We start from the raw sequence: 14699 nt of genomic DNA, 5'->3' as shown, positions 1-14699 counted from the left end.
CCCTTCCACTGCACCAAGCTCTGCATTGCCTACTCTTTTTCCTAATGCTAATCACATAACATTTTCCCACAAAGCCAATAGCGTACGTGACAATACACAGGTTCAACAATCATGCAACAAGAATACAATGATACCATAATAGCAAGTAAGATTATATCTACATGAGATCATGCATGACATGACAATATATAGATCATATAATATGTGATATAGAGAGGATGAGTTTGGATGAATACGGGCAACTGAGGAAATCATAGGGCGGACAGTAAGTTCTTCCATAAATAGGGTAGATGAATGAACATAGCATTTGCAAGTGATGATAGCAAACCACTAAGACATATCAAACTGCAGCAATCGATCAGCAGCAACCAAAATGACAGACCAAGCTATGTCATGAACATTAACATTGGCATCAATTGATAACGCATTACAGCTACATAACTAGCATCCAATTCACCCAAATTCCTCCAAATTTCCCCAGTTGCCCGAGCTTGCTGTACCCCACATATAAAATTACAATAGTACTTAGACAGTAATATTATTGTAGTTATAATAACCACACATAGCACAAGTAAGCATGAAGCATATGACACATCCCGATGGTATATAGAAAATTACAACAATACCAAATGAGAATACAAGTGAGCCTGTATGTGTACTAATAGCAGTAAGCATCTTACTAAGCAGAGTTTTGCAGGACCAGCAGGGACTAATGCCTGAGAACCTGTGAGTACCAAGGAGTGTGCAGGTATGGCATAAGTATAAAGGAGTGTGTACATATGACATGAATGGAATGTACACAGTAGGCCTGTCAATTGATTGTATGCGAGTGTCAACTACCTGTATGCAGCAACAAATGTATGCACATATTAGTGAGCATTAAGTGGCTTTGCAAATACTGATATGCATTTTTGCAAGCATGTAAGCAGAACATAAATGTAGAAGCCCATAAGCAGCAGCAACAGTTGTATTCCAAGTTTGAATACAGCCAAGTACTATACATACAGACATTGGTAAGCACGCGTAAACTTGCAATTAGAGCTAAAGAGGTTACTTATGTAGTATAAAGCCTGCAATGATTTTAGACATGTAGCAGTTAATATTGTATGCAGATGCTTTCAAGTTTAAAGTACAAGAGTACTCTTGTGCACGCAGACACTATGTACTGATGAAGGAAAGTGTAACTGAGGATTGGAGGTATGTACCCCCAAAAATAAGCTGGTAAATGTTGATATACGTACCCAGCCTCCTACCTGCATGCAGCCACCAATGAACATGCATACATCCGAGTATGGAGCATGCCTGCGAAAGCAACAGCCATTGAGCTATATAGGTATGCAACAGTTGGTGTATACTGGAGGTATTACAAGTTACATTGGCAACCGAACGAAATATTTAATTGCATAAGAAGGTAGATAGGTTGCAGAGGTATGGAAAAGCTTGTAAAGGCTCCCTAGACAATGACACCTATCCTACTGTTACACCAGGGAAAGGAAATCCTATAGTAAGGTGTTATTATATACATGGAGAAGGGACGTGCAACCTTGGTGTAGATATGCGCACCTCCTAACTGCCTGTAGACACCAATGAACCTGCATATGCATGGACATTGGTGCAAGCCTGCAGAGAGTAACACAGCTGAAGTGCAGTGGTCACATATGCATGTTCAACGACAGAAAGTTACTGCACTGTAACTAACTGGTGGCAATTTCACGTACGCAAAGGTGGAAATGGAATAACCCAAGCACGTCTAAGAGCTGCCATGTTTAAGGAGATAATAGTATTACTAAAGAAAAAACACTTTTGACCATAGGGATGTATACAAATACCCACTAGGTACATAATTAATAGCATAGAGAGGGGGGTTGGTGTAGAAGGGATTGGAGAGGGGTTACACCTTAGTGGTAGGTCAACCATGGAAATATAATGATGTCAGCGGCAGTGGCAGTAATGATAATGCATGAGCTAGTAAGATTAGAGTGGAATTATACAACTGAGGTGGTCACTAAATAGTGTAGCAGTCGCATAAGCATGGTATTACATGAAAGCAACAGCTAGGACATGCCTGTCTACAGAAGCAGTGATAACTCGCAAGGCTATAGTGAAGAGCATGCATGCTGTGGCAGCAATACTAGCAATGAAACAGTAGAAGTAAATTACTTGCGGCAGAGTTGTAGTTCAATAGTAGTGGCAACAGTAATAGCAGACATGCAGTAGCCATAAAATTCATGCAGCAGTGCTTTGGTATATCATGAGGTTGCATATCATGCAGCAGCAAGAGCATTGCACAGTACTCCGCTAGTCTCCGCACTCTCGGCAGATCATGCAATAGTGGCACCCTTAAGCTCACAGCAGTGATTACATTTACGTGGTCGCACTAATGTTTCATTAAGTGGCGATAATTTGTTTATTTATTTCTTAATTAATTAATTTTATTTATTTATTTTGTGCTGGGGCCATGATATACATGCAGCGATAGTAACGTTCATGCAGCAGCCACAAATGGAATTGGGCAACTGAGGGGATCAGGTTGGGGTCACTAGATGCCGTAGTAGCCATACTTGGGCAGCATTGTATATTGACCAATTGATGTCTGGAATATATACACTTTAATGGAAGCAGTAATAATCAGAGCAGTAGCAGTAGCAACAATAATATTCATGCAGCAGCAGCAGCAGCAGCAGCAGCAGCAGCAGCAGCAGCAGCAGCAGCAGCAGCAGCAGCAGCAGCAGCAGCAGCAGCAGCAGCAGCAGCAGCAGCAGCAGCAGCAGCAGCAGCAGCAGCAGCAGCAGCAGCAGCAGCAGCAGCAGCAGCAGCAGCAGCAGCAGCAGCAGCAGCAGCAGCAGCAGCAGCAGCAGCAGCAGCAGCAGCAGCAGCAGCAGCAGCAGCAGCAGCAGCAGCAGCAGCAGCAGCAGCAGCAGCAGCAGCAGCAGCAGCAGCAGCAGCAGCAGCAGCAGCAGCAGCAGCAGCAGCAGCAGCAGCAGCAGCAGCAGCAGCAGCAGCAGCAGCAGCAGCAGCAGCAGCAGCAGCAGCAGCAGCAGCAGCAGCAGCAGCAGCAGCAGCAGCAGCAGCAGCAGCAGCAGCAGCAGCAGCAGCAGCAGCAGCAGCAGCAGCAGCAGCAGCAGCAGCAGCAGCAGCAGCAGCAGCAGCAGCAGCAATACTCATGCAGCACATACAGCACCCTCAGTGCAATAGCTTTTGCCAGCGATATATGCTTGATAACACCATCTGTGACCCTTAGCCATAACCTAGCCAGTGCCTATATGTATCCAGCATAAGTAGTGCCTAGTGTCAGTGACCTAATAGAAGCTGAATAGTAGGAGCACTTACAGCTGGCAAATCATTGATGTAACACATTATTATTAAAGCACAATAACATTCATGCGGCATCATCATGCAGCAGTGCCTTATGTGATAGCAGCATGTAGCACTAGCACTTAACTAAGGCATGAGTAACAGTAGTGGCATACATACCATATAAAATAAACACAGCAATACCTCATGCAAATCAAGGCACATGTTAGCTGTGCATATATAAACATGCTAATGGTGAAAGCTTATTACACCGTGATAACAATTAAACAACTCAAACAAACAAGCGTAACAGCTGAAAACACTTGGAACAGAGGTTTATGAGAAACTTGAACAGACAAGCCCGGAAGCTAACGACACAATGTTAAAGGACAAGCTTGAAAGCTAACGACAAGACTAAGCCAGTACAGCAATTCATCGCAACGTCACTTTAATTATGCTAAACTTCTTATAGAACGTGCGTAAGAACTCGGCTAGTATCCCTAGATAGCCATTCGTCTTATTGTAATGGTGCGAACAGTTTCGTTCAATTTAGTGTGCTGCATGCAACACGTGTCACACAAGGAACGAGCTCACCGGTTATAATGAACTTCCAGCGATGACGACCTTGTTTCTTGTTTACCATCTCGATCGATTCTGTAGGCTGGAAGGACTGCTACGAAGAACCTCTGGCCATGGTAGCTCGGCTCATACACAACTCGTGTGAGCGGCACATTTTTTGTTCACCAACCACTGTCCCTGGTACACAACGAGACACTAGCGGTCTTGTTTCACCTACTAGAACTTTTCTTCAACCAGGCCATTCACCTTTCAAGAACGTGGCATGTCACGTGACCGCAAACCTGTTAAACCAGTTTGTTGATTACACAATACTTGAAACCATCTCAACATTACTTCACGTGCTTAGATCATAGCGCACCCTTACGCTATAGCGTGCACTTAGGTCATGGAAATTATGTGCAAGTTCTTATAGTGCTACATCGCAATATCTGCAGCATGCATGTTAACTTCAATTTATTGTGATACAATAAATTACATTTATCACTGTATTGTTTAATTAGCAGCTGACCATGTAATTATGTGAGAATAACTGCAAGACCTAGTTTCGTTGCAGCAACTAGCCTTCTATTATTAGTGAAATTTAAACTTGCATCAAATACCAAGGTCAGTAAGTTATTATCATTAAAGTTGTGCCCAAAGGATAGCTTTCCAAAACTACTACACACTTTTAGATTAGGGCTCAAACGAATATTCTATTATTCGAATATTATTCGAATACCATTTTGGGTATTCAAATATTTGTTTCAAAGGAAATACACAACGTCAGTGTGTAAAATTTTTGATCCTAAATTGTATTAAAGAGGCATATTGTACAATAGGATTATTGATATTTCATCCATACCAATGCTGAAAAAGAATATCTGAATATTTGGCAGTTGCGAATAAAGAATATTTGAATAGTAACAACCACTATTTGTTTGAGCCCTATTTTAGATTTTGTTTTATCACATACCTCTTTATTGCACAACAAGCTATAATTATTACTTACATTCGACAATTAGAGTAATGATTGTGATGTCTGTAGCTAACAGATTAGTAGCTGAACAAGTGTAATCGTCTGTGTAGCCCCTATTGACATCTGTGAGAGTCACATTAGTTGTCACTTCAGTTACATTTCCCATGTTAGTAGACAACACTGAACTATTAGTTGTAGTCAAGTCAATGCCATTTCTTTTCCAAACAACAACTGGTGGAGGATAACCTGTACTAACACATGATAGAGTAATAGTTTGTCCTTCCTGTGTATAGAATGTAACTCCTTCAGTTGGTAGTATGATCTGAGTTGAAACTGTCATGATGAAATTATATAAACACATAATTCCGCAATCAATTTTTGTAATTGGGTTTAAATACAAGTGGAGATTACGACAATAAAATACAGTGCATCACAATTGTGGCAAACCTTTCTTAAATTCATTTTTATGTGGTAGTAACATAAAATAATAATGCAGCCATTTAACCCTTAAGGGTGCTCTGTACAGTTCGTATAAGGCCTCCCAAGACATAGTCTGTTTACACTAAAAGAAATATTATGGTCACTTAATTAGTCCGTGACATGTTGACACATTTTAGTACTTGTAAATTAGGTATCCCATAGCAACAACTGCATGCATCTTGCTATTCTACACCCTCTCACTTAAATTAGAACTACTCCGTCATTTTTAATCCAATAGACATGAAAGTTTCACACAAGCTACTTTAATAATTTTGCCAAAGAAGAGCGTTTGTCATTTTGAAATAGCAAGTTCAGATGATGAATAACATGGAAGTAAAGAAAAGGATTTCTGGGAGTGTCAACCTGAAAGATAAATATGTGATGATTGAGAAGCTAAAATAAAAAAAATAAAAATGCACAATGGTTTGTGCTGTTTAGCATAGTGTATCATAAAAGTATCAAGGCTCTTGTGTATAAACTGTAGGACTAGTTCTAGTAGAAAGGAAAAAGTGTAACTCATGTTCTAAAGCAAATTTAGCAGTTGGGTTTGGGCTAAACTGTATACTAGTGTTAGCTTACATCCAGTAAAAAAGTACAGAACATTTGCTAAAATGATTTGTAAGTTATAGAACAAATTAAATTTCACGGGAAGCCATATAAGCGGACTGTACAGAGCACCCTTAAACATGCATAAATCTATATATACGTAGGCTTTTACGTATGGTCCTTGGATGCTCATAAGCCTATATATAGGTTTTCATGTATGGCTGTAAACAAAGCGCTGTAAATTTTGAAGCATTCATCGTATAGCTTTGTAATTTGTGACATTTTACTTGTGCTGTTATAAGGATTGAAATGATACTTGCTTTTTTGGTATCTATACCTTGGTCACTATGACCAAGGTAGAGGGACCAAAGCTTACTGTGAAAACAAAGAACAACAAAACTCTGTTACATATACCTTTAGAAAATAACTACTTGCCAGTTGGTCTGAATCACTATAAACAAATATTAGTTAAATCGTCATTCACTAGCAACGTGGGTCATTATACAGGTCACATGATTAAACCCACAATCAATATTGCAACTAAGGTAAAGAATGCATTGTTGTGAAAAATCTGTCACTGCTCTTCATCACTCCATAACAAGTAAGCTTCTGCTGTTACAGCGGTTCTTTAGCCTTGGGCTGATGAACATAAGCTGTCTATGGCTTTAGGCAGATAGAGTTAGGAAAGGCTACCTTACCTCATCATATAGTCTCATTTTGTATAAACACATCCATTGTAAGTGAATACAAGGTTTATTTCCTTAAAAGTTTTTTTGCTCATATAAGGGTTAATATAATTACATTTATGTGAGGGAAGAGTATTGTGCATCCATCAGTTGACTAAATGGCCATTTAATTATATTTTTACAATACGAAATACTTTACTTATTGTAGTAACTTGTTGCAAACCTCTAGGAAAACATTTCGGCTTAATTGTGCTTAACCAACACTATACTAGATAAGCACAGGTCAAACTTTTAAAAGTGAAATTGTAAACACATGAGATCCACACTATTATGCGCTACTGTAACATTTGCATACCATGAACTGTTAATGTTCCAGAACTTTCATCACTGCCAATAATATTGGTAGCATTACAAGTGTAAGTTCCCACATCATATGATGTTACATTGTACACTGTTACTGTATTCTCAGTAGTAGTTGTGTTTATTGATCTAGACTCTATCCTGTACTTGCTGGTATCTGACATATTTATCATGACTCCGTTGAGGTCCCAAATAATGTTTGGCACTGGTTCACCAGTAGCTTGACAGATGAAATTCACACTGTCAGTTTCATTGACAGTGTTGTCAACAATTGTATTAATAATGCTTGAAGCAACTAAACGGTAATACATAAATATCATAACCAGTCATATTTTCCAAACAAATAAACATAAACATCAGCAAAAGTGATAAATGTATAGCTGTGTATTTGCTAAAATAACTTGGCTTTATCAGATATTCAACATATAATCAAAACTTTAAGTACCACAAGGAGAACTTAATTACTTCTTTTATATACCGGCTAAATAGATTTCATTGTTTATACACAGTTTGTACATATATCATACAGTATGGTAGTACTGTATAGTAGGGATCATAAAAATTTGGGCTTTTGAGCTAAAAATATCACCCTAAATTTTTCCGTCATGACAGTTCGGCAGTATAAGGCCAAAAATGTCTTCAGTACAACCCTAAACTCTTCCAACAAGTTTTAGGAAATTTCTTATTTAACTGAATTGTCTGCTAACTGACTGACTGCATGCCTGATGGATGCTTCCATCCAAGCATAACTCTACAATGGGCTTTATCCACAATGACGTCACGAGTACAAGATGGCCGCGTTATTTGGGGTACTAATGTACAGGCGCCTATGGAGAAATTCTTTTGATCGATCATATTTCAGCCAGGGAAGAAGATATTGAGCTCTAAGCAACAGGTACGGTTACAAGACAGGACAACAAATGATTTGTATCGCATGCCGGAAAATTTTCGAGATAATGCTTGTTTGCAATAGTTTTTGTTACTTTATATCCATACCTGTTGGTTACTCCTCGGTATCTTGCTTCACGAGTGAAATATGATGGATCAAAACAATTTCTCCATAGGCGCCTGTACATTAGTACCCCAAATAACGCGGCCATCTTGTTGCTCATGACGTCATTGTGGATAAGGTCCATGGATCAGGCTACAGGCTTGATTTCTTCACTGTTTGACGTCACTTTGACAATGTGCCTTTTCACCAACTGCCGCAACTACAGTGCATACATCATGGACTTACATTTGTCCTCCTTTGTGTCCCATTTCTTTCTCCACTACCACATAGGTGTTGATTTGCAGCAATGTTATGCATGATGGCTTCAGTACAGCTGGCTATCATGAGAACTGTCCATAATTTCTATAGTGCCTGGATTGATTGCAGACTGAGGTGTTTCTCATACTGTTGTTTGCATGTGACACTGTATAACAGGTCAAACATAGTTGGGAACAAAGTGAAATGTCCACATTATTTTCCAGTAAGTCATAGTCAGGGTGTGTATTTAGTTGTGATTCCATAGTGACCGGATTGATTGCAGAGGCAATTTTCATACTTTTCTTTATTGTAATGACATATATAACAGGAGGAACAAAGCTGAAAAAAAAAGCAGAATGGCCCTTCGCATTTGTTGGGGTGTGCATTTAATTGTTAATAATTTTCTGAGCCATAATTTCCTTTGATGCAGTATGTGGTGGTTCATCAGTAACAAATTATGTGATTACAAAACAGTAACCAAACAAGTGTAAGGATAAAACTAAGAATGTTATATTTGAGTATAAGCAATGAAACAAGGGAGGTGCAGCTATACTAGTGGACATTTAATCCCTATTCAGTCATACCATATGTTGTATATTACTGAAGTGGGATGTGTACCATATAGTGGCAGATGTAGATGACCTCCTTTGTGCTTCATTGCTTACAATCTCTACACAAAGCTAATGTAAAATTCTTACACTGGTTTGATACAATGTGTTTTACATAAAGTATATGCAGACAGATACTTGTATGAACACAAACATTTCTTGAAACATCTTCAGATAATGATACTACACAATATCAATATACTGGCTGAGTTTTTAAAGGCAGTATGTAACAAGAATACAATAACATTACCACTATACATACATTGGACTGTAAGGTTGACAGTGCCAGTAACAGTGTTTAGTAGATTACTAACTGAACATTCATAACTTCCACTATCATCTCTATATGCTCCTGTTATGATCAACTCAACAGTGACTCTAGTTACATTTCCTTCATTAGTGGACATTACTGAGTTACTAATTGTTGTCCTATTACTAATTGTTCCATCAACTTTTCTCCATTTAACATGAGGAGGTGGATGACCAGCACCAATACATGTTAGTGTGATATTTAATCCTTCCTGAGTGTCTTGTGTTCTCCCTGGTGGTAGTGGCTCAACCAGCTCAGCAGCATCTGTTAATATGAAACAATTAATGTACTTCTACATAACATCTTGCACACACTGTATGTTTACAAAGAACCAATGAAGTATGTTATTTCACATTCTCTATGGAAGTGCTTAGAGTTATTTTCATGTATGTAGCTGGGAGCCTAACCTACTCACGGCCACAACTGCCTTATGGCAGAATCGATTATAAATGTCTGTAAGATCACATTCTAAGTACTCTGTAACTTCTGTCAAACATTATAGTAGCCCCTGTGTTAATCCTGTAATGGTTACACCCTTAAGTGAATGGGTACAGAGATAACCAGTCCTTCGTGCACGATTGCAGGAAAGATAACATGATTACACACTTTTTGATGGATGATAATAAGCATTGTAGACAATTCTTCGAGTGGTATTGGCACTACTAACAAATAGAAACAATAAGGAGATGGATTATATAGGTTAAAGTGACTACTCAAATCTATGGTCTTGTGTGTATTATGCACATGTGCACTTGCTGAAATGTCCTGAAAACCAGACTTGGAGATAATCGCTTCAACTGTAAACAGGTTAGCAATGTTCATTGTGTTATTATAAACAGTGTTAGAATAATAAGTTGAGAAATTTTGTTGTTGTTTATCCCAGGCCGATGTTTGCAATATGAAGTTATATAATGGCTTTATGGTTGCTGTTGTGTAAACAACAACTCAATAACCGAAATCCTTGTTTTATAGTGAGTATTTTGATGTATAGATTACATTGTGTGGTTATAACAGTTAGAAGCAGTAGAGGGGGATTATAACAGTTTAGAAACAACAGTGGAAGCTGCCTCTACAAATTTGGCAGTGAGGGAGATGATATTTAATGATATACTAGTATTTTTAAAAATTGTTAATTTAAAAACGAAGTAGGGATCTATGCAATAAAAAGTAGTGAAACAAGAAATGAACAATGGTATTACAGCATAACTCAGTGGGAATGCCCCTACGTTGGCATTGAGCAAAATTATAGCTAATGTGCTAAAGTAGAGACTTTACCATCGAGCTATGCTGTAATACCATCATTCATCTCTTGTTTTACTTTTTATTGCATAAATCCCTACTTCATTATTAAATTAACAATTTTTTAAAAAAATACTAGTTTGTTTAGTTTTTAGTTGTAGCACAGCTAGCTAGTTACAGCTTATTAAAGTACGTACTGTGCCAAAATTGGAAGCACATAGGCCCGTAGTAGCGTGAATAGCTTACCTTTGATTGTAGTAGCAGTGGCGCTCAGATCTATGACCTGTCTCAGTACAATCGAGTACGATGGTCCACATTCTATTCACCCTGGCCGGAAGTTGTTCGAACGAACAGGCCCTTTCAGTTGTCCGAAGCTTAGTCTCAACTAACAGGATGAAGTAATACAAATTCCACTTGAGTACTATCCAATCACATGAATCACTTGCTGATCTCGTCATCTGGCACTGAGTGGCTGAGTCAGTGTGTTCAGAGAAACAAGTCATCGAGTATCAGTCCGTCTCAAGATCACTTTGTCGATTGCAATCCAGGAGTTGGTAAAAGTCAAAGTGACAACTCAGCAACCGTAATGTTTCACGTGCAACATTTGAAATTATAAGCGCCCTGTCTTTCAGCAGCATACGTAAGCGCTTTCTGAAATAATTTTGTGGTGTCTACAGAAAAATGTTTATATGGAAAATTAACACCTTGGTATGGTTTCGATGCTTGAAGAAGAAGACAACCAACCTGATTGAAGATAAAAGGAAAGATAAGGCACACAGGGCATACACTTGTCGGAACCCCAAAAGGCACATCCCACCGGTGAGTTTGTTGTTGTGGCATAAAATTGTGATCGTACACTGCTTTGTGTGGGCTCTAAGCTTGCGACTGTGGTCAGTGAGTGAGGCAGTGAGTGAGACAAAATTTCAAGTTTCGCAAAATTTAAAAAAAATTCTATATCCAGTTACCGGTAAGTGTTTTCTTGTTTTTAATGCTGTATTTCATGTTAGATAGACTAATATTATTCCATAAAGGTGGCGTAAGATGTCTCTAGGATGATTTTTAAAGATGGAATTTTAGGCAGAGCACGTCACTTTTGATGCAACCCCTACTTAAACAGTACTACCCTACTGTTTGATATATTCTCCTGCTAAGCAAATTATACAAATATGGTGAAACATGAGTTAATTACACACTCATAATATTACAACATTGGATAGTTATAACAATAGATATTCTTACCATTAATTGTAAGGACTGCTGTACTTCTTGCACTACCAGCTACATTAGTAGCATTGCATACGTAAGTCCCTACATCAACTGATGCTGCATTGAAGATATTGAGTGTGCTCTGAGTAGTGCTGATGTTAACTGATACTGACGTTACAGTGTACTTGCTTGTGTCTGACACATTTATCATAGCACCATTAAAGTACCAACTGATCTCTGGAACTGGTTCACCAATAGCTTGGCATACAAATGATGTTGGATTAGTTTCATTTTCCAGCTGATCACTTAACTGTACAATAATTTCTGGTAGATCTGTAACAGCATATAAATAACAGAAACACAATGTAATTACAGGAAATTAAATGGTATAGAATTAGACCATTAAAAAGCACCTAAACAAGCTATACACGTACTCTGTTACTGCAACCATACATTTAAAGTGCTACTTACTAGATATATATATATATATAAGAATTTAACACGCAATAATGGCTTCAGGTACCTCCTTTCAGTGCTTTATAATGCTGTGACCCATGCTAGCATTTATAATCAATTTTATTATGGGTAGTTGGAAAAGGCGGACATGGACGTAGATACGGACATGAACATTTACAAAATCCACTTTTACATTTGTATAACAGTTAATTGTCATACGCTGTTCAGTAGTCTTCGCTTCCAGTCCCAAATGTCACCTTCGCAGAGTACATAATATTACCTATTTTATAAGTGCATATACGGAGGATTGGCTAGCACTTTACAGAGTACTATAGGCCATATTCTGTTGCACACATGCTCTAGAAATCTAATGCAGAGTCATCTGGCATGTCGTCCTGCAGACCAGGCCCTTAGAGCCTCATTGCTTTGGTATAAGTTCCTGTGCCGTATACTGTAAACTGTGGGTTGCTGGATCTGGCCTGCAAGACTAAGTTAGGGCATACAACCTGAATCTCTGCAATTATATAATTCTACATTAGATTTCTAGAGCAGGTGTATAACAGTACACACTCTGTAATATCATAGATACTATACTAATAACACGGGATTGGAAGCTCCATTTGTGGACTCACAATAATGTGTATATTCAAAATAAACACTCTTTGTAGTTTCGTGGATTTGCCTTTCAGTTGGTGAAGGGTTACAAAAGTCTGGTTATTTAGATACAAACTTTGCTAAGGGTAGTGAAGAAACAAGGTAAGTGTATAGGATGATCTATACCAAACAGCCAAGCTGTGAAAAAAGGGTGCGGCCCCCAAAAATCCAGGGTGAAAGAAGTTGTGAAATCCAAGGTGGTGGCCAAGAAATGGCTGTGATGTAGGTTAATGGCAAAAATTTTAATAACGACAATTCAGGTGAATTTTGTTGCTTTCTCCAAGTTTCAGCACCTGGATTGTTATTATTAATTTTTTTGCCATTAACCTACCATCACAGTCATTTGGCCGCCACCTTGGATTTCACATCTTTTTTTCACCTGGCTTTTTGGGGGTCGCACCCTTTTTTCACAGCTTAGCTGCTTTTGTATACAGTGAAAACTCAATTATCTGAACCCCTTGGAATCAGGGGTGGTCCATCAGTCTGGAAAGTCCATATCTCTGAAACTGCGTATAAATAACTTTAAAATAGATTTGGTATTATCAACTACCCTAATAGAAAAGTCACTGAAGTCACTACTCTAATAGAGCAGTTATTTCCGTAGTTCGGTTAACCAAGAATCCGGATAAGTGGGGTCCAGTTCCGCTGTAGATATCACTTCTTTTTGTATTTGTATACTCCAAAGCCAGCCTGTGACTTGTCCTTTTTTTTCATGTAGAAAGAAGGAAGAGATCAAGAGCAGAATTCTTTTGTATTTTGTTTAAAATGATGCTTTTAAAAAAACAATACTCTAATATGGATTATTACTCAGCGAGTCACATTTTGGAAGGGAACTGCAAACCACTGTAGTACCTACATACCATTACACACTCCTGGTACTACCATACATGATGATTAACTCACATTGAACAGTAACACTGGTGTTAGCACTATCACTACCAATACTATTACTAGCAGAACACTCATACAATCCTGTGTCTTCTCTGTTAGCATTTGTCATTGTCAAGTTTACACTCACACTTGTCACATTTCCATTTCCAGTAGGAACACTAACACTATCACTCACTGATACTCTACCACTTAAAGTTCCACTAGTCCTACTCCATTCTATTGTTGGTGGAGGATATCCTATAGCTTCACATGTAATTGTGGTAGTGTCTCCTTCAGTAATCACTGTTGTGGTGTTCTCTGATGGAGTTCTGATACTTGGTGAAACTAAAAAAATAAAGACAAATTTATGACTTAAAAAGTCTACCAGACTTTTAGAATTATATGAATACAGTTAACCCCACCTAGAGAATGTAATTACATTATTTACAAGTGGGGGCTAAATCTTCATTATAATCCGCCAAACCTATGTGATTCTCTAAGAATACAAACACTATAGAAGTGTGATAGTAAATAGCAAGCTTGCTCATACACACATACAGTATATTACATACAAACACATGTACTATACATGCACACATATACATATGTATAATTGCTCTTATTTCCCACAACTTAGCATGACATGTCTACTTACTTGGACAGACATCAGGATGTATGCATACTCCATCCTCCAGTACATTCCCATTACTACAGAAACATCCACTCTCACAGGTTACATTGCTGCAATTACCTATTCTTCTAAAATGATTGCAAGTTACTTCCCAACCACACATTTGGTATTCCATACCAGCCAAGCAACCTGAAATGTGTGGACACATATAAACATACTTTTAAAATATTTTAACAGTAACCTCACCATGACTGTAATTATTGCCAATAATATTAGTAGCATTACAAGTGTAAGTTCCCACATCAAATGATGTTACATTGTACACTGTTAGTGTGTTCTCAGTAGTAGTTGTGTTTATTGATCTAGACTCTATCCTGTACTTGCTTGTATCTGACACGTCCATCATGACCCCATTAAAGTACCAACTGATGAATGGAACTGGTTCACCAATAGCTTGACATGTAAAATTTGCTATATTCCTTTCTTCATCAGTTAAATCATTTACGTCTGACACAACAGCTGGATGAACTGCAAACAAGTACAAAATGATTCACCATGTACACACAGTGCAGTAAA

The 14699-nt window shown here is 38.2% G+C and overlaps 1 protein-coding gene across 3 annotated transcripts in view; it reads right to left on the bottom strand.

Moving 5' to 3' along the window:
* The window catches only part of LOC136262605 (hemicentin-1-like), a 129557-nt gene that overhangs the window by 52961 nt on the left and 61897 nt on the right, over positions 1–14699 (bottom strand). For all 3 annotated transcript variants that reach the window (XR_010704246.1, XM_066056992.1, XM_066056993.1), the window contains 7 exons: positions 14370–14651; positions 14148–14312; positions 13526–13837; positions 11546–11845; positions 9020–9331; positions 6896–7195; positions 4862–5161 (listed from right to left, as the gene is read on the bottom strand). Coding sequence is in view for 2 of the 3 variants with exons in the window: in XM_066056992.1 (XP_065913064.1) it covers positions 4862–5161; positions 6896–7195; positions 9020–9331; positions 11546–11845; positions 13526–13837; positions 14148–14312; positions 14370–14651 (1971 nt within the window). In the remaining variant the exon portion in view is untranslated. The remainder of the gene's footprint in view (positions 1–4861; positions 5162–6895; positions 7196–9019; positions 9332–11545; positions 11846–13525; positions 13838–14147; positions 14313–14369; positions 14652–14699) is intronic.

Source organism: Dysidea avara, chromosome 7 (genome assembly GCF_963678975.1).
Source record: "Dysidea avara chromosome 7, odDysAvar1.4, whole genome shotgun sequence".
NCBI lineage: Eukaryota > Metazoa > Porifera > Demospongiae > Dictyoceratida > Dysideidae > Dysidea > Dysidea avara.
This window is presented reverse-complemented; position numbering and strand designations above follow the sequence as displayed.